The sequence below is a fragment of the Microtus oregoni genome, unplaced genomic scaffold, assembly GCF_018167655.1.
Source record: "Microtus oregoni isolate MIOR12 unplaced genomic scaffold, Mior012 000034F_ref0000314, whole genome shotgun sequence".
Taxonomy (NCBI): Eukaryota; Metazoa; Chordata; class Mammalia; order Rodentia; family Cricetidae; genus Microtus; species Microtus oregoni.
The window spans coordinates 90887-111646 of NW_024543093.1; the positions used below are offsets into that span (position 1 = coordinate 90887).

At 37.6% G+C, this 20760-nt stretch overlaps 1 protein-coding gene across 1 annotated transcript; it reads left to right on the plus strand.

Moving 5' to 3' along the window:
• The first annotated feature begins 2320 nt into the window (after positions 1 to 2320).
• LOC121432291 (RAD51-associated protein 2-like) lies at positions 2321 to 9306 on the plus strand. Its single transcript, XM_041630154.1, has 4 exons — positions 2321 to 3560; positions 3915 to 5414; positions 5804 to 5887; positions 9188 to 9306. The coding sequence occupies exons 1-4, from the start codon at positions 2321 to 2323 to the stop codon at positions 9304 to 9306; spliced, it is 2943 nt and encodes a 980-aa protein (XP_041486088.1).
• The last annotated feature ends 11454 nt before the right edge of the window (positions 9307 to 20760 follow it).

Consider the following 20760-nt stretch of genomic DNA (forward strand, 5'->3'; position numbering starts at 1 on the left):
GACAGAGGGCTGATCTCCAAAATATACAAAGAACTCAAGAAATTGCTCATCAAAAGAACAAATCCAAAAAAAAAAAAAATAAGGAATACAGACCTAAACAAAGAACTCTCAACAGAAGAATCTAAATTGGCTGAAAGACACTTAAGGAAATGTTCAGCATCCTTAGCCATCAGAGAAATGCAAATCAAAACATCTCTGAGATTCTATTTTACACCTGTGAGAATGGACAAGATCAAAAACAGTGATGTCAACTTATGCTGGAGAGGTTGTGGGGAAAAAGAAACACTTTCGCATTGCTGATAGGAATGCAAGCTGGTACAGCCCCTTTGAATTTCAGAGTGATAATTTCTCAGAAATTAGGAAACAACCTTCCTCAAGACCCAGCAATACCACTTTTGGGTATATATCCAAAGGTTATTCACTCGTGCCACAAGGACACGTACTCAGTTATGTTCATAGCAGCATTGTTTGTCATAGCCAGAACTTGAAAACAACCTAAATGCCCTTTGACTGAAGATAGATAAGGAAATGTGGTCCATTTACACAATGGAGTACACTGAGGAAAAAAATAATGACATCTTGAAATTTGCAGGTGAATGAATGGATCTAGAAAACATCATAATGAGTGAGGTAACCCAGACCCCGAAAGACAATTATCATATGTATTTACTCATAAGTAGCTTTAGACATAAAGAAGAGAAAATCAACATACAAATCACAATCCCAGAGAACCTAAACAACAATGAGGACCCTAAGAGAGACATACATGGATCTAATCTGCATGGGAAGTAGAAAAAGACAAGATCTCCTGAGTAAATTAGGAGAGGGTAGAAGGGGAGGGGAGCAGAGAAAAATGTATAACTCAATAGAATCAAAAGAAGAAGGAGAAGGAGAAGGAGGAGAAGGAGAAGGAGAAGAAGGAGAAGAAGGAGAAGAAGGAGAAGAAGAAGAAGAAGAAGAAGAAGAAGAAGAAGAAGAAGACATACAGAGGTCAGAGAGCACACTGATGCGTGATTTGAGCCACTGCCTCATTCCTAGCGTGTTGATGAGGTCGTTCTGTTAAAGGTTTTTTTTTTTTTTTTTTTTTTTTTTTTTTTTTTTTTTACGACTTTGAGTAAATGTGTCTGAAAGAATTTATCAGTAAAGTCAGACATCTCAATATTTCTGCAAGCATTTGTGAGACTTGGAGTAGATGAATATTTTATTGCTGCAAGCAGTGCACCGATTTCATATTTCCATATGTACCCCGAGATTTCTGAAACCAGTTTCTGTGATGCGATACTGTAGTACTCACACAGTTTTTAAAAGGAACATACAGTATTCTAACACTGAAATGATCATCAAGAGGATTGAGGTTTATGCTCACCCGACAGTAATTACATTTGCTTAATAAGCATGTATATAAGTAAATGCTTTGAAGATCGTTTTCTTCTTCATAATTCCAGGATTTACAAAATTTGTCACTGACTATAAATCAGAAAGAAGTTTCTTAGTGCAAGGGGAAATGAAATAGCATTTAAAATTCGTTATTAAATACGAGTCACTACCTGATTATTGTATTTACACTAAATGAACTTCAAACATGTGATTTTTATAAGTAAACATTTCCACAACATTTGGGTAGCAAATTCCGCCATACTCGTGAAAAGTCCTGGTCTTAACTAAAGAGAAAATAATTTTCTAGGTTCTAAATTCTGTCCATTTCCTCAAAATATTGAGACTGTTAAGTACCAGACAGAGCCTTCTCCACAGATACTTATTTTTATTTTAATACAGTGGGAAATCTGATTTTAAGTATAGCTGTGATTTTTTTCGAAAAAAAATTATTTCCAGATCTAAAGATTGTTGGTTTGGTGTTGACAGTGTCCTGGGATTTCATGAGACAAGCCTCCTGAAAAAAAAACTGAGAAACTGCTTCAGAGAACACCCGTTTTTGAACTTGAAAAAAGTAAGGCGGCTCTCACAACACCGTAAACAGAGACAGATTCTGATCGCCCACCCCCCCCCCCCCCCCCCCCCCCGCCCTCTTAATTCTACCGCAGAGAAGGCGGAAAACAGGTAGAACAGCTTCTCAAAGTCGCTAAAAAATAGAGGGTGTAACGGTCCAAGCGCTCTGGGCTTTGCAGACACGGTGGGGGCGGAGCCCCTAGGGGGCGTGACGGGGGCGTGGCTAGGGTGTGGCGAGACCGCGGTAGACTGCCTAAGTCTAGCCTCGGGGGCGGGGCAGGGGCGGAGCAGGGGGCGGGGCTGATCCGCTCCCGTCCTTTAAAGGGGCTGAAGCGCGGCGGGACCTGAGCAGGTGCCGGCTGTGGTAGCGGACATGTCACTGTCGCGCCCCGCGTGGCCTGCAGGCCCTGCCCGGCCTGTCCCCTCCACACGGCCTCCCGAGGACCCCGCTGCGACGCCACCCAGCAGCAAGCGGCCTCGTCTGGAGGAGCCTGCCGGCGTCTCGGCGGCGGCGTGGCCGCTGCTTGTGGTGCCTCGCTTGTCTGAGGTAGAAAAAGTCTGGGAGTGGTCGCCCAGACCCTTCCCAGCGTTCCTCATTCCAAAGAACCCGGGCAGCTCAGGCGGCGGGAGGCAGCGGTGTGGCCCGGGGTGGCAGGACAGAACATTCCAGACGCAGAGCTGTTGGCAGTCTGGAGTCTCAGGAAGAACAGGTTGTTCGAGGGCTCAAGAAAAGTCTCAGGAACCGAGGCCGCAGGAGGTTAGGGAGGCTCTAGGTGTGCGCCATGATGACCCAGCAGAAGTGAGTCCCGTTCCACCCAACACCTCCATGCCCGGTATCCAAAGAGTCAAACCTGAGCCTGAAGAACTTCCTGCCCCGGGGAAGGGAACTTCTCTGAATGAAAAGAATTCTGTGAGACAGCCAGGAAGTCCATTTCTAGATGTTACATTTTCTGAGGAAACTAAGCCAACATTACATGACCTTAAGGACAGATGTAAAGTTGTCAGTGGCATAACCTCAGAGAAAAAAGAAAACATTTCATCATCCACACTAAAAATACCAAGACTTCAAAACCAGGCCTGCTTGGGAAGCGCCAAACCCGGTTATTTTAGAGATAACATCACAATAATTTCCCCTGAGTTCCCAAGGGATTTAAATAGCAACATGTCCTTTGTCTATTTAAAGGAAATAGCAAAGAAAAAGAATGACAAAGTTGTGGCATATGCTAGGGATTTCACAAACATTTTCGGGTCCCAAAATAGACCTGATGCTAAGAAACAAAAGTTTCAGAATGATAAAAAAATTGTATTTGTGGAAAATGATTTTTGTGGCTATTATGAAAGTCAACAGCAGTCACTCCCTGTTGAAGGGGAAATAGACTCGATCACTTTAAACTGCTGTCACCGTAGTAGTATCGAGGGTGATGTAAGATACTCCAGCAAGAATTCCATTCTAACACTAGAAGATGCTAACTGGGAGGGAACAGAAAGGAATCTAGACGGCTACCTACCTACCAGACAAGAAGAATCTCAAAGCTGGGACTCTAACAGAGCTATTTTGAAAAGGAAAAGACAAAATTGTTGGATAAAGAAAAATTTTAGGGTTATCTGTGAAACTATGAAAAAACTTAGAGAAAATTCAAATTTGGCACAGTTACTAGAGACTGACCTTTTCAACAAGGGAGACTATCACAATGCAAAAGTCAGGGATGTGCATGAACCACAGTCAAGTACTCCGGTGATAGGAACTCTGGGTACTTCCCCCAATTTAATAAAGATTGTTTGGTTTAATGGTAAAGATGAAAATGCCAATATACTACAGCTGAGGCACTATACTATGCAGAAATACATATCCAGAAATAACGATGGTAGTACTTTGACCTGCCATCAAATGCTGACATGTGAAAAGATTGATATTCAAAAGAGTGGCATTTTGAGCAAATTCTTGCAAAATAACATTTCAGAACTCCATAATATCATTCTGAAAACAAATATAGTTTCTTTGCTCAATCACTTTGTTTCTTTCATAAGAAATGGAGATGACTCAGAAGAGGGTTGCATCTTCAAATGTTTAGCGCATTTGAATTATTTGAAAAATATTATAAAGGAAAGTCATGTTGTATATCTAACAAGGATATTCATTTCTTCAAGACCATTAGTAAACAACACAAAATCTATGGCAAAGAAAAGAAAGCTATTTAAAATGGAGCATGTTCTTGAAGGGGCTCAGAAACACAGCATCAGCTCTCTTAGTATAGCAACTAAAAGGTTTCTAATTTACAAACCTCATGAAAATGTTCCTCTTTTACTGGATTTTGAGGACACGGAAAGACTTTCTTTGTCAAAAGAGCCTAGTTATGAGAAGGCAAGTTGTTCTGAGCAATTCCTAAATGTGGAGAATTGGGCTTACTATAGTTTTGGTATTGCTAGCACACGTGTGAAATCTGATATGCTACTTATACAGAATAACTGTGGACATACTAGTGAAAAATACTATGAAAGTGGTATGTCCAATAAAGATTTAGATATTGAAAGGAAGCAGAAGCAAAAGACCCCTCATTCTATTTTTCAGATCGCATTTGAACATATCTTTAATGCTAGGCAACTGAGCACATTGTTAAACGAAAATAAAATACATAGTGATCAGATAAATGCTATGGTGATAACTCAGAAGTCCAGCTTGGAGAACTTGCTAGATGACATAGAATGGAAAATATATGATTTTATTTTGAAGAAGTATGTCAAGATCACTGAAAGTTCAAGTAGTTTCCAAGTTCATAAAGCTATCGGCATAGAGAAAAAAGAGGATAGTTCTCCCCAAATCGAAAGCGTGTCTTCAGTGCAGGTAGCTTCGCGAGTGAGTAAGGACGTAAATGTGAGAGAAACTACATCTGCTAATCAAAATAGTGGAGCTAACACAAAAGAGACTGGAGACATTTTGCAAGAAGGCAAGCTAGCTAATTTAGCGCGTTTTCATCCAGAGAATGACTCTACATTATATGCTGATCATCAGTTTGAAAGTGATTCAAGTGGAGAGAACAATGAATGTTTTCAGGGCTTAGCTGCTCCATGTTTATCAACAGAAACTCTGCCAATAGCAAAGGATTTCGAGATGAAGAGTAAATTTGATTTTGTACTTGAAGAGCTTCGTATGTTTCATGAAATTAGTAAAGAAAATGAAATTCCAAGTACAGCAGAAACAAACAATAAGAAAGAAAATTACTTTGGAGAAAGTAATGATGTTAAGGACGCAAGAATGGAGATAGAAAAAGATTTGGAAATGGTTGAAACCAACAAAAGAAATGCACCTGCTTTGCCCCTTGATTTGAGAGCAGGCTCCAACATGCATAAAAGACACCAATGTTTATTTAATTGGAAAACAATCCCTACTCATGGGGGACAGGCAGTTCCAAATGAATATTGCTGTCCAAGATCAGAGGAAGAATCCCTTCATTCTACTCCTGAGGAAGGTATGCCACTTATTTTAAAATTTCTTACTCGTGATAAAAAGTTAGTGTTTTTTTCTTGTGTAAGGAAAATATATAATTTTTGGCAGCAAATAAAATAGAAGAGGCTTCATGAATGTATGTTATTTCCAACAGAGACCCATTAAAATGTTAGGCAATAAACCGAAGTTGAAAAAAACAAGTCACTTAAATTTTAAGAAAAGCTCCAAAGTCTTATTAAATTTTTCTAAATATTTGGAGCCAATTGAAGTCAGTATTTATACAAACAGTTTGCAAATATTGTTAACATTTGTATAGCAAAGTTACTTTCTCTAGAAAGGGCTATAACCAGCTAGTCACTGAAATGACATAAAAGTTAGCTTGGGCCATAATATGTTAGTCTTTATTTTCAGATTATAAGAAACCTTTCCACAAAAGTCCTGCCTTTTCTGCTGAGGAATGTAAAAATGAAAAGAATGATTATTTATTGAAGGGAGGTAAGATCTGTTACTTTTTAGAATATGTTTTAAGATGCCTGTCATATTGTCTTAGCATGATGAAAATACTTTGGTTGATAGAAAACAAGTACAAAATTTTATACTTTAAAAATAGTGATGTTACTAATTTCAATTTAGAATCTGGTTAAAAATTAAAATAATACTGGAAATGCCCTCTGAAAGTATGTACTAATATTTGCAGTAGTGTATGACAATACACTACTGAGCCTAAGTGATAAGACGTGTTTTAAATGTGAGATTCATTACATATGTACTATTAGTTGGCAAAATACTAAACAAAAGAGAATCCATCCCAGGTGGATCACCATTCTTGAAATGCCACTCCAAATTATGTTCTATACCATTGGTTCCCAATCTGTGTATTGTGACTCCTTTGGGGGTTGAATGGATCCTTTCACAGGACTTCCACATAAGATACCCTGCATATCAGATATCTATATTATGATTCATTACAGTAGCAAAATTAGAGTTATGAAGTAGCAATGAAATAATTTTATGGTTGAGAGTCACAATATGAGGAACTGTGTTAAGGGCTTGCAGCATTAGGAAGATTGAGAACCACTGCTTCATATTTTATACCTTTATAGAGCCTCTCAAGTAGATATTTTATGAATATAAATAATTTAATAATACTGATATGGGTATTACGGATCATGCTTTAATCCCAGCACTACATTGACAAGAGACTCTGGTATACGTTTGAGGTCAGAAACCAATATTATAGCAATTACTTATTATTTTTAGGTGTTGACATAATTTTTGAATGTAGCTATTATAATTTTATTTTTAATTGCTATTAAAAAACAACCAAAGAAAAATCAAACAATTCCGAATAACACCTAAGAACTTTTCAGTATCAAAATAATACAAAAATAGGACTAGTATTTATTCTATCTACCAATGAGTTTAGATAAGGATAGGATTGAAATTAGGGAACAAGGTGAAGTTAGTCTTGTAATACATTTACATGACAATATTAAATCCAAAAAGGCTACATTGCAAGGAAAATATATTTACTCAAATGCAGTCAGTGAGGCACCATTTCTCATATATATATATGTATATGTATATATATATATATATATATATATTTATGTCTTTACATCATCAGAAAAATGCTATCTCCAGCTCCTTCATTTTGTCTCAATCTTCAGTGACTTGATCTTTGAAATTAGCTGATGCCTGACAGATCAAAATTCTCTTCTCCCCTGAGAACACGTGATCACCAGGGGACTGATAATCTATGAGTCTAAAGAGCCATATTGGTCAGGATGCAGTTGCTTCTTCCTAGAAAGACAGGGAACATTTGGATTTAGGAACCTAATTTGATGTAGAATACAAAGAGGTCAGGAACACACATCCACATTGTTGCATGTTATGTGGCAGCTGCCAGTTCACCAGGTATTTTTTTAATTTGTTTTTTTTTTTTTCGAGACAGGGTTTCTCTGTAGCTTTGGTGCCTGTTCTGGAACTAGCTCTTGTAGACCAGGCTGGCCTCGAACTCACAGAGATCCGCCTGCCTCTGCTTCCCAAATGCTGGGATTAAAAGCGTGTTCCACCACTGGCCAGCTTCACCAGGTATTTTATATGTCGTTTAGGCCAGTATTGTTCTGACTTTATTGTGTTTGTGAATCTTCTGAAGATTGTGTTATAGGATTCTGTTTCCACTGTAACCAAGCTCTGAGATTCTGAATTTTGAGCACCCTCCTAGAGCTGCATAGGCAGATGTTTGCTAGGATGCTGACCACACCTGTGCAGCCTTGACTGTCCTGGAACTCACTCTGTAGACCAGGCTGGCCTGGAATTCAGAGATTCACCTGCCTCTGCCTCCCAAGTGCTGGGATTAAAGGAGTGTGCTACCACCACCAGGCTTTATGACATGTTTTTAAATACTGACTTTTAAGAAAAATTCCTCACAATATTCTGGAATGTTTATATTTTTAAAAGGTTAACAATAAATTAATCAAAAAATATAGCAATAAGAAAAGGATCATGTTTTATTCTTCAAAGGGATGTATTACCAACATCATAGCTTAATGAAACAGGTCATCATTGTACAAAGGACCTACTACTGATGGAAATTAGTATAGCCACTTTCCATCCATTGCAAAATTACCATAAGTCACTGTTACATTAAATGTAAAAGGGAAAGGCATACTTTGAAAAAGAAATATATTACTAATTTTGGCATTGTTCTAAAATAATCTGTTAATGAAAAATTCATTTTATGCAAAACTCCTAAAATTTTCTAATATATAACCAAATATAGTATATCATCATGACCCCATAATTTTGTCTGATTTGGGCATCCCAGTAAGTTTAAAACTTTATAAAAGTCCAGTAATAATATTTTTGCTTATCATTAAATTTATATTTTTAATGGTAAATTGAGTATAAAATGGTATGCAGCTTTTTGGAGTGTTTACTTGTTTTTTACCTTATTAATATGTGCTTTAAATTAGGATTCTGTTTCATAAGTGTTTACATAGGTATATTTGATTTGCTCAGCATTGAAATTATGATGTTTAACTTTTGTTAGATTTAACAAAATGGTTTTATCAAATGTCATGAATGGGTTGATGACAGTGTTTTTAGTATAATGGAGTATTAAAGTCATACTAATTTACTAAATCCCAATTTATATTTGAGTCTTACAAATGTACTATATAGTTTATATGGGAATAAAACTTCTTAAAGGTAATGCATCATATCTATGTGTGTAAGTTAAGTGATCCTGAGAGAAAAACAGCTCTGTGAAACATTCAGATTTCTTAGAAAATGATATAGTGTTATGTTAAATAAAACTAAAAATCAGAGTAATCCATAGCTGTAATTACACTTGTATTCTATTAAAAAACAATCTCTATTAGAAACCAAGTATAACTACTAACAACAGGACAGAATTGCTTAGCTTCTAATTGAAAATGACACTCATAAAGCACAGTATCAATTTGGCTAAAATCTTAATTAGTTTTTGAGTTTATTGCTCTTGTGTCAGAGTTCCTGACTGGAATACTGATCTTAGGTAAGTGATATATATATATATATATATATATATATATATATATATATATATATATATATACAGGTTTCTTAGTCTTCCTGTACTTACCTTCCCATGTTATAGAACTGAATATAACAGGATTAATTGCACTAATGCACTAGTGAATGGTGTGTAAATCCCTAGTAAATGTGGCTAGTATCATGATTAGAGTAAGGACTTTTAAACATATTGGTAATTTTTGCTTTTGTCAGTAAATTATGTTGTCATCTTTGCAGGCAGTCATTTGTCACATGGCATTTCCAGAGTACAGCCTCTTAAGACGTGCAACCGTCCAATTAGAGTCGGCTTGTCGAGAAGAGCTAGGCTGAAACAGCTCCATCCTTATCTGAAATGAATGGGCTGTTAAGGACTCAGAAGAAACTCCTGGGCTTTAACAGCTCAGCAGGTCTAGGAATGTTTTATTTCTTGCTTTGTAGAAGTGTTTTCTTCAGCTTGCAGATTTTATGCTTTCTATATAAAATATAGAGAGGTTCTTTTGTGTGTAGATTATTTTATTAGCATTAAAAGAAAACTTTCAATGATATTTTCCTGTCTCATGATCAATATACACATTAAAGTATTTTCATGTCTTATAAACCATTTCAGCATCTTAATTTTCATAAATTTTTTAAAGAAAAATCTATAACTTCTACTTTTTGGCTCATAAAAAAGTAATGAACCAGTGTTCTAACCTACTCTACATTTTGTCGGGTGTATAGGTTCTGCTCTTCCTCCCTTTCTCCCTCCCTCCTCTCCTCCTTCTTTTCCTCCCTCCCTCCATTCCTTGTCTTCCTTCAGATAGGATATCTTGTAATTCAGGCTGGTATCAAACTCCCTCTGCAGCTGCTGCTGCTGACCTTGAACTCTTCTTGACTCTCTTGTTTTCAGAATACTGCCCTGAGCTGTAGCTTCCTTCCTGTCCTTGAAATTTGTAGAGAAATAAAGAATACACATATTTTCAAAATAACTATCAATAGAATAAAGCAAAATTTAAAAATGCTAGACAAGTAAATAACATTGACATATTTAGAAAAACGGTAAGGAAAGAAAGAAGCATCAAGAAAAAGAAAACGCAAGAACAGCAAACAAGGCCAGGGTTACTTCACTCGGTACATTTTGCAAATACATCCAAAAGTAAGCTGAAATACATCAATTCAGAATACAAATATGGCTGGATTAGATGATCACCAGTAAATGTTCTCAGATCCACAAAACTCAACCTCAACTTTGGCTCTATTCTTCCTGCACTGAACACTTTCCAACTCCAACATTCTGCTTGAAATTCCTCCACCCACTCGCTGCTTTAAGTGAAAGCTTTTTTTCTTTGCTTTCTTTAAATCATTATTCTTGAATATATGACCGTTTTGTCTGAATGCCTCCTTGTGCACCAAGGGCATGCAGTGCCTTTGAAGACTAGAAGAAGCCATCAGGTTCCCTGGAATGGGAGTCCAGACAACTGTGAACAGCCAGCTTGGTGCTAGGGATTTAACGTGGGTCTCCTAGAAAAGCCGTTAGTCAGTGTTGTTAACTGACTAACCATCTCACTAATCCTGGAATGCAAGCATTTGAAGGCAGAATTGTTCCCAGGGGAGGCCTTACTCTCACTGAGGAGTGGATGGGGGTGCGTGGGGAAAAGGTATAGGGTGTGGAGTGGGGGAGAGAGGGACAGGGAGCAGGAGGAGAGGAGAAGAGAGAGGAAGAACTGGCATTGGTATGTTAAAAAAAAGACTAAATGATTCAAAATCACCAAAATCACTCTCTGCACATTGTCCAATTGTGGATTCTTTTGTTAATTACCGTCTTCTGCAAGAAGTAGCTTCTCTGATGATGGCTGAGTGATGCTGTGGGCTGTCAGCATAGCAATACATCATTAGGAGCTGTTTTATTGCTATTTTCCTGTAGGAGAGTAATAGTGTAGGTTTCCCCGGCCTGTGGTTTATCTAGTCTCAGTTTGTGGCCAATTTAGGAGTGTTATGTAGTTTTCACTGTTAAAGAAACACTTTTGAAAGGTTAAAAGAAAGTTTAGCTAGTCTGAAAATTTAACTAAAATTACATTCATCTTTATTTAGCTAGCTAATTTGCTTTTGCGGTGCTGGGGACTGAACTCAGGGCCTCACGCATGCTAGACAAAACATTGACCACTAAGCTATATTTCAAGCCCAAATGTATTAATTCTTAGAGCAACAATTCTTAGTTTTTACTTTTTCAAAAATTTTTTACTTTATGACCCTAAGTCATTTAACTCACAATGGAGTTAGTAATTGTGTCTCACAAAGAGGTTCTTTAAAGATTAAGTGATCTGATTTTTATACATACAGAGTTTAGAGAGCCATTCTTTATTATGATTTTTAATGAAATATCTATATTTCAGTGAATGGGACCATATGGTCCATCTGTTTTCCTTTTAAAAGTTCTTCATAAGTGATTCTGTGTGCATGCTGCACATGTGTGGACGTCAAAGGACAGCTTTCGGAAGTCAGTTGCTCTCTCCTTCCGTGGTGTTGGTCCCTGGGAACTGAGCTCAGGCTGTCAGGCACACAACTTTATCATTTCCATCAGCTCTCAACTCGATAATTTTGACAGCAAAATTTCTCAAATTCTAATTTCAATAGCTCAATATTTTGAAGGCACCTTTTTTATTAGATATGCATTTTCACTACTGTCTTTACATATATTGGACCATTTATTCTTTAAGTAACCTTGTTAGGCATGATTACTTTCTCCGTTTTAATTGTGAATTAAATGACTTATGATTATAAAGCATGAAACTGTAGAGACAGGAAGTCTGCCCGAGACTCAAAACTTTCAGCTGTAATGTTTTTCTAAAAAATATTTCATACTTATTTTTGTGTATATCTGTGTGTGTTTGTATAAGCATACATGTTTCTGGGGGCATGTGTGCATGTGTAGGGGCCAGGCAACAATCTCAGGTGTGGTTTGTGGTTCTCATCTTCCTTCTTGTTTGAGATAAGGTCTCTTTTGTTGCTGCACATGCCAGACTAGCTCAGCAGTGAGCTTCTGAGGATTCAGGAGAATCCTGAAGAATGGGGAGGCTGGGATTGCAGGCGCACACTGCTGACTCTTCCTTTTACACGGGTTCTGGGGCTATGGGTCATTAGCATGAGTTCAGGTTGCCTAGAATCGCAACGGTTTTCATGCAGTCCTATTTCTTGACATGCACTGCACACTGGGAAGTTGATGGACTCTTCCTCCTACTGCATTTTTAAATACATGCCTTCTTTTATATTCCGGACTTTTATAATGGGGACTTACCTAATGCAGCTTTTGAGACTGACTATACCACAACACCTTACAACTAAACTAGCTTACTGATGATCTACTTTCTCCCAGCTAGTGTTTTCTCATTTGCCCACAGTCGTTACTCTCCTGGGTACTCTTCTCAGTTACCTGTTTAAGTCTTTTCCTGTTCTTATCCTACCCACTGCCTCCAAGTTCCTGACGATTTCCTGCTGCATCACCTGAATGACTAGAATACTTACCACATTTCATTCACCAGGCATTGATGTCACTCCTGCTGCCTCTTCCCTTATCTGAACCAGGGCATTGTAATGATGATGGGGGAGAGTCTTCTGTTTTGTGTTAATTTCATTGGTTAAATAAAGAGACTGCCTTGGCCCTTTAATAGGACATAAAATTAGGTAGGCGAAGTAAACAGAACAGAATGCTGGGAGAAAGAAGCTGAGTCAAGGAGTCGCCTGATTCTCCTACCGGACACAGATGCAGGTTAAGATCTTCCCTGGTAAGACACCTCGTGGTGTTACAGGGATATTAGAAATGGGTTAGATCGATGTGTAAGAGCTAGCCAATAAGAGGCTGGAACTAATGGGCCAGGCAGTGTTTAAAAGAATACAGTTTCTGTGTAATTATTTCGGGGCATAAGCTAGCCATGGGGGTGGCTGGGTGCCAGGGACGCAGCCCCGCTGCTCCTACTACAACATAATGACAATATTTACTGATTATATACCTATAAATATAGTACTTATTATATCACTTAATGTTTACTTCATGTTCCTATGTTTGAGTTTATATTTATAAGTCTAGGAGTTTATAACATTTCTCTTTAGAAGAAAAGACAAGTAAATACAAATGATGTCACCAGTGGAATGCTTGTTGTCACTCTTTTCTCTCCTTTTCTTTCCTTTCCCCTCTTCTTTCCCTCCCTCCTTCTCTGATTCCCTCCTCCCCTCCTTTAGCCCTTCCTTCCCTCTCTTCTGAGAGTCTCATGTTGCCAGGCTGAAATCTAACCCCTGATCCTTCTACCTCTGCCTTCCAAATGCTCAGATTAAAAGCACGGACCTCTATACCCATCTTAACTCTCTTTTTTTTTTTCTGATTCTGTATTCTTTTTATTATTTGTCCAGCATCGAAGTAAAACTTTCCTTTTCTCTAGTGTGTTGTAAAACTATCCTTTCATATGACTAAAACCTACTTAAATTGCATGAGGCACTTATTTTCTTTTATTGGTTTTCAGCAAACTTTTTGAAAACATTTGTATATTTTCATTGATAGGAAAAAAATGAATACTCTGAAAAGTTGTTTCTCTTCATATTGTTTAGAGTTTATGCTACAAAACACTATCTCATACATCTACGGCCATTGTTCTTGATGTATAGAATGACCCCTTCATTGTCGCTGTCATCACCACCATCAGCCAGAAACTGCTTTCATGAGCAGGAGAAGTTGCAAAATACTTCGTAGGATTGGCATCAATAATACACATTTGGAGGCTGCTTATTTGTAAGAACCAAGTGTGGAGCCAATTGATACTTTCGCTGTTAGCTGGGAAGATCAGTTTTCCAGTTGGTACTTACCTTTTTCAAATCATCTTAGTAGCAAGTTATACCAATATTTTAATATACATTCTCATATAAATATCTCTGTCCATCTCTTATTTCCCCTCTTTTTTTTGTGGCTGGTGGTAGAGAATGACAAACCACAAACTTATTGGTGCAAAATTTTAATTTGTTGTTAACTTTGTTAACATTAAAGTATAGCTCAATTTTGAGGTATATAGTGATTCATTTCTCCTAATACTAATTTGATTTATACATACTTTAAAAAATATTGTTATTACATTTTTAATTAAGTATAAGTATGTTCACATGAATATAGGTACCCATAGAGGCTCTGGCTTGGAGCTAGAGTTACAGATAGTTGTGAACCACCTAATGTGGTTGGTGCAAATAGAACTCAGGTCCTCTGGAGATGCAGTACATGCTGTTAACGATTAAGCCATCTCTGTAGCTCAAACTTTAATATTAAAATTATTTTTAACAGGAAAGTTTATTTAATTTAATAAAAAATCATAGCGTGAAATTGAATCCAGAATACTTTGTGTACTGCATGCAAAGAACTTTGAAAGTGATTACAAAGAAGTAAAATATTACAACACCAGTAATTCTTAAATAGACAGGATAGTAAAGTTGTATAGACCACAAATGAATTTGTCTAAGAGCTATAAATGCTTGGTAGATCAAAACTCTTGTTAAGAAATGAGAGCACAGTTTTTTATAGGTCATTAACATTTTTATAATTTTAACTTTTAAAGAAGTTAACGGGCTTTATTTATTAGGCTAGTTTCAGGTTTACAGAAAAATAGAACAAAAGTAAAGATTCTCTGCATATGGCTTCCTGTTTCTTCGTTATTAACATCTTGCATAGGTCTACTCAAGCTACATAATGAACTAGTAATCACATATTGTTGCTAACTGAAACCTTTGATTTATACACTGTAGTTTTCACCTTTGGTTTTGTATAGTTCCATAGGTTTCCTGAGCACACCCTTCCATATATCCACCATTATAGTATCAAACAAAATACTTTTACTTGCTTGTAATTTTCCTCTGTCCCATTTGTTTATTTCTTCATATTCAACCCTCTAAAATTCCTGGCAACCATTGGTCTTTTTATTACCACTACATTCTGGTCTTCCCAGAGCGTCAAAGAGCTGGAAGCATCCTGTATGTTGTAGCCTTCCAAGGCTGCATCCTTTTACTTCCTAAGCACTTAAGGCTTCCACAGCAGTGGATTTTCAGGCAATGGATCTTTTCTTAACGTAGACTTACATTGAGACCATTTTAGAAATGTCTTTTAAAGAGAAAACAATTGTACACTTTACATTAAGGCTGTGTTTCCTGAATGGTTTCCTTATGGATTTTTCGTATAGGGAGTCTGTGTTTTAAGGAAATCACAGGTCAACATTGACAGAAGCTTCCCTGTGAACAGAGGTGTTTCCAACACATTAAGACTTGAAAAATGGTCTCAGAACAGAGTTTTTTCTTTATTTTGTTAGCAGGAATTACACTTAGGGGTGGAAATGTGACACGGACTGAAGTGGTTGGTTTTAAGATGTTGAAATAAACATCTATACTAGGATTGAAAAGAAATTCTAGTAAATAAAAACCCCAAATGCTAAGCAGCATAAAGGAATACTGCCGTCTGTTGCTCTTGTGATGTCTGTGTCACAAACACCATGATGTGCCTGCCATAGGGACCTGGAACTCTGTCCTTGAAATCTGTGACTGCGATGCTAATATTGACTGCCAAAGATTTAACCAGCATGCCCTGTAGTTTGTCTCTTGGTTCTTAGAGAGTATGCAACTTAAGATGACAAAGACTTAAGACATAAACTTCTTTAATTAAAAAGTAAGCAGATAGTCATGAGGCTTCGGCGTCTCTTCCACTCTCTTCATGCGTCTTGTAGCCTCATTGGCTTCCAGAAGTTTCCTCATTTGTCCTGTTACTGTAGTCACTAAAACAACCTCTGCTTATCCACTCAGTCGATCAAATGTCATGTGAGCTTTTAAGGGGGAAATAAAAGGAACAATATAAACAAAAACTTGAAGCATAAACAATAAAGAACATATTGTATTGTTAATTATTTCTGCAAGTTCACAATACTACTAAAAGATGTTAAAAACGAAAAAGAATAGAGATTAGGCTAGCCCTTATAACTCGTCCTTCATGTGTTTTAAACAGAAAATACCTTCTCTTTTTTAACTCCTGTATTTATGGCTTCAGCAAACATTTATTTAGAGTGTGGTGTTAATATGGAACAGAATAAAAGACTTGATTTATAAATTCTCTCATATATAAAACTCTAATAGTATATTGATCAAACCTCTATAAAATAACATTTAAAGGACTCTATCCATCCAATTTTTCAGATCTGTTGAACTGATAAGAGACTTGTTCTTAACCTAATTGCTAGTCTACATTAATAACATAAGACAAACTGTAATAGATAGCTGCTCGTACTTTTTCAAGTACACTGGGAAGAAAATCTTAGGTGTGACCCACTTTTTTAGCTGCTCTGATACTTGTCATGACTGGAGACATATGGTGTGAAGGTTGATTTTCTTGGGATCAGTACTAAGAGAGTGTATACATGAAGTGTCCAACACAGCTCCCGGCACAACACTACCCAGTAATTAGCATTGTCCACATTTTAGAAAATAGATTTTTGAATCTCCTGCATGTTATAAGTGAAAAAAAATTGCATTAAGTTTCTTGAGTTAAAAAAAATCCCATCTCCGAAGTATGGGAATGAAAATATTTACCTTTATCTCAGAAGTATCCATCACATGGTTTAAATATTTACTTCTCAGAATACCTACTTTATTAATGTAGGCTTCAAACATTCACATGTTTGGGTCAGATTATTTTGACAAGTGTCATGGACTGTGTGTATTCTCATGCAGGACCTTTGACTACAAGCAAATTAATTATGAAAATGATATTTAATTTTTCATAGTGAGAAAACATGCAGGTCTTTCCACTTGAAGCACTTAACGTGTTGTTTACAGCCAGGCATTAATCATAATCACATTACTATGTGTAGAACTTTGAGGTCTGCTTTATTTAAAAAGTGTATCTTACACAGTTTTTCTTTTTGCATTCTTTTATCATGAGTGACAACATAACTCAAACAGAAGGGTAAAAACTCCCAATTTTACAATTTGTTCTAGTTTTTGACTAAAGCTGAGTATATGGAGGATTTCTTAGCTGCAGAAAACACATTCCCATGTGTCTTTGGGTGCCGCTGAGCAATGTGTTTGAAGTTGAATGCAAAGTTCTGGTGCTTAATAGTTTTTTTTTTCTCTCATACAATAGATTAAGGAAAGTTTTAAATGGCTATTGAAAAATGAGAATAAGACTGTGTTTGAAATCAATTTTCAAAAATTATTTAGGCACACAAATAAATTGCATATTGGCAAATTTGAAAGCACGGTCTGTTGGTAGAATAAAATACACAAGACAGGAGGCTGGGGGATTGCTCAGGGGATAAAGGACTGGCTCAACCATGAGGACTCGAGCTCAGCTCCTAATACCCATATGAGAGTATGGTGGCACCACTCTGTAACCCCAGTGCTGGAGGACCAGGGGCAGAAACAGGTAGATCCTGTCCACCAGTCAGCTCGGTGAAATGGAGGCTGTCACATTCAGTGAGACTGTCTCGGTGCTCCTTTCAGATCTGGTGTATGTGAGGTATTGTTCTAAGTACCAAGAGGTCATAAAGATAGATAAGATGTGGAGTTTCAATCTAACCGAAGAGTAGATCACATTAACATGTAATGGAGACTAGAGCAAGCAGGGTGCTGGGGAGGGGCAAAGGATTACTTTGATTGGGAGGGGGATTTATATCACATAGATGATAGTTACATCTGAAAAGCTGCTCTAAGTTTATAGATCAGGGTAAGATAGCAGAGAATTCTATTTGGTTTGATTTACCTGGAAGTTTATAAAATTGTTAATGGGACAAAATTCATCGTTTTTTCTACACAAAACCTTGAAGAATTCTAGGTCACTGAATTTATTCATGAACTTTCTCTTATGGCAAAAATTCCTTATTTGACTTTTTGATGTACTTTTTAATCTTGGGAATTTAATTTATTTCAGTCGGCCAGACAATCTAAAGCAAATTAAATTTCTGGGGAAGGAAGATGTACACTGAAATATCAGGACTCAGAACAAGTTAGTATTTGGTATTGCACACATCACAAAGTTGCTGATGAACAATGGATGCTCTCATTTTATGGTCATTCGTGAGACTTTTGAGAAATTCTTTCTCTGAGCCTTTGACTCTGACACATACAACAAGAGCAAAGCACTGTTCTTGGTAACTCACCAGAACTAGACGCCAAGGGCTTACTTAGACTTGAAAAAACATTGCACAACAGACAGAGGGCATAGAGATATTAATCCAGAGATGATCTGGAAACATCCTCTCTCCTGCTTAACTTTCATAGTGCTAAAAGGTGTTATGCAGGCCCTTGAAGGAGAAACATCGTCAATTCTTCCCCAGCTGTGAACACTGGGAGCCGCACTAACAACTGTCCTGCTGAGATATGCTCATTGGGAAGCAGTGACACACAAGTTACAGGGTTAACCAATTACTTTGATTGGATTTAAGGCCTACTCCTCAGAAGGAACTCATGCCAGCTATGAAACCTGACCAAGAAAATTTGATGGGTAGGTCATAGGACATAGAGGGGAAACAGCTACTATTAGTGTACTAAGTGGACATACTATAAAACTACCTTCTAAATATCGTATGCCCACAAATTAGCACAGCCCTCAGTCCTTCTCAGAGTAGCTTCTTTTCGCAGTGCATGGCAACTTTTACAGAGACCCACAGCTGGTGGGAGGGCAGAGGGTGGGTAACTGTGGAGTGCTCGGCCCTCCATGGGACATCAGCATCACACTCTCCTTATGTGGTTCCCAAGAGGGGGCAGGGTTGTGAGAGCCAGAGATAAAGGAGGAGGGCTGGAAAACTGTAATCTGGACATGTCAAGGTCATCGGATTCATTAGCTCACAATGACCGTGTTTGCCTGCACAAGACACAAACAAGATCTGGACAAGATCAAGTCAGTCGAAACCCAAGTGTGGGAGGGGCTCATAAAGTACCCGCTCTACCCTAGGAGTCACAACTGACAGCTGTTTGGGTAAGGAGAGCCAGTTTTTTCCAGAGACACGGCTCATGTTCTAGTGGCTTGCTCTGTACCCACGAACACAAGGAAAGTGCTGACTGGACTTAGTTGTCTATTGAAAGAGGCTGTGGAATCGGAGAGGGAGGTGATGGGGGGTCTGGGAAGGACTGGAGAGGATGGTATGATATGGGAGGATGATAGTAGTAAAATATCATATATATATATATATATATATATATATATATGAAATTCTCAATGAATAAAACAGTTTACCTTAAAAAATAAGGCAACTTACTTGAGTTCTTTGTATATTTTGGAGATCAGTCCTCTGTCCGATGTGGGGTTGGTGAAGATATTTTCCCTTTCTGTAGGTGGTTGTTTTGTCTTATTGACAGTGTCCTTTGCTTTACAGAAGCTTCTCAGTTTCAGGGGATCCCATTTACTAATCGTCGCTCTCAGTGTCTGTGCTATTGGGGTTATATTTAGGAAGTGGTCTCCTGTGCCTTGACATCAAAAGACTAAATAATCCAGTAAAAAATGGGGTAGAGACCTAATCAGAGAATTCTCAACAGAGGAATCTCAAAGGCCTGAAAGACACTTAAGGAAATGCTTAAAATGCTTAGCCGTCAGAGAAATGCAAATCAAAACAACTCTGTGATTCCGTCCTATCAGAATGGTTGAGATAAAAATCACTGATGACAGCTTATGCTGGAGAGGTTGTGGAGTAATGGGAACACTCCTGCTGGTGGAAGTGCAAACTTGTATAGCTGATTTGAATATCAGTATGACGATTTCTCAGAAAATTAGGAAACAATATACCTCAAGACCCAACAATACCAATTTTGAGTAAATACCCAAAGGATGCTCAATCATACCACAAGAACACATGCTCAACTATGTTCATAGCAACATTATTCATAATAGCCAGAACCTGGAAACAACCTAGATGCCCTCAACTGAAGAATAAATAAAGAAAATGTGGTACATTTACACAATGGAGTATTACACAGTGGTAAAACATAATGACATCTTGAAATTTGCAGGCAAATGAATGGGTCTAGGAAAAAAAAAACCATTCTGAGTGAGGTAACACAGACCCAGAAAGACAAATATAGCATGTACTCACTCATAAGTGGCTTTTAGACATAAGCAAAAAAAAAAAAGCCTACAATCCACAACCCCAGAGAACCCAGATAACAAAGAGGACCCCAAGAGAGACACACATGGAACTACATAGGAAGGAGAAAAAGACAGCAACTCCTGAGAAAATTGGGACTGTGGGGGTCACAGGAAAGAAAAGGAGGGGAGAGGGGAGGAAAGGAAAGAAGGAATGGAGTGGACAAAAATATATAGCCCAATAAAAACAATTTAAAAAAGGCTTGACACTCATTTCCCCCCTTCTTTTCCTCTTTCTCTCCTCTCTTTCCTTTCTTGTTTAAGCTTGTTTTAGGATGAGTTTCTTAGCTATGGCTGACATATTCCTATATATCTTAGCAAACTGGTTGGAATGTGTTGAAACATGAACATAAATTCCTTTCACTTAGCATACCAGCTCCCCACTTTCCTAAAATCCTTGTTCCTTCCATGTATCTCTTCTTTTCTTTGCAACTTCGTTATCTTTGCTTTTCAGTCTCCTTGCCCCTCTCTCTTTTGTACAGATATTATATGCTTCCTTGTTGAGTCTTCATAATGTTCCTGATTGTAGGCGTTTACACATGGAAATGTGAAGTCTTAGTCCTGAGACATTGTGTATTGTGTATCTTCACAGTACTGTGAGATTTAATACTCTCAATTCACACTGGGCATTTTTCAGTCCCATTTTCCACACATAACTCTGAGGTCTTGCATGAAAAGCATT

What these genes read in the sequence shown, in the direction of transcription:
- LOC121432291 (XM_041630154.1), top strand. Translation starts at nt 2,321, where the DNA reads ATGTCACTGTCGCGCCCCGCGTGGCCTGCAGGCCCTGCCCGGCCTGTC. An exon ending in TTTTAGGGTTATCTGTGAAA is followed by an intron (nt 3,561 to 3,914) that starts CTATGAAAAAAC and finishes TTTCAGAACTCC; the next exon opens with ATAATATCATTCTGAAAACA. An exon ending in TCATTCTACTCCTGAGGAAG is followed by an intron (nt 5,415 to 5,803) that starts GTATGCCACTTA and finishes CTTTATTTTCAG; the next exon opens with ATTATAAGAAACCTTTCCAC.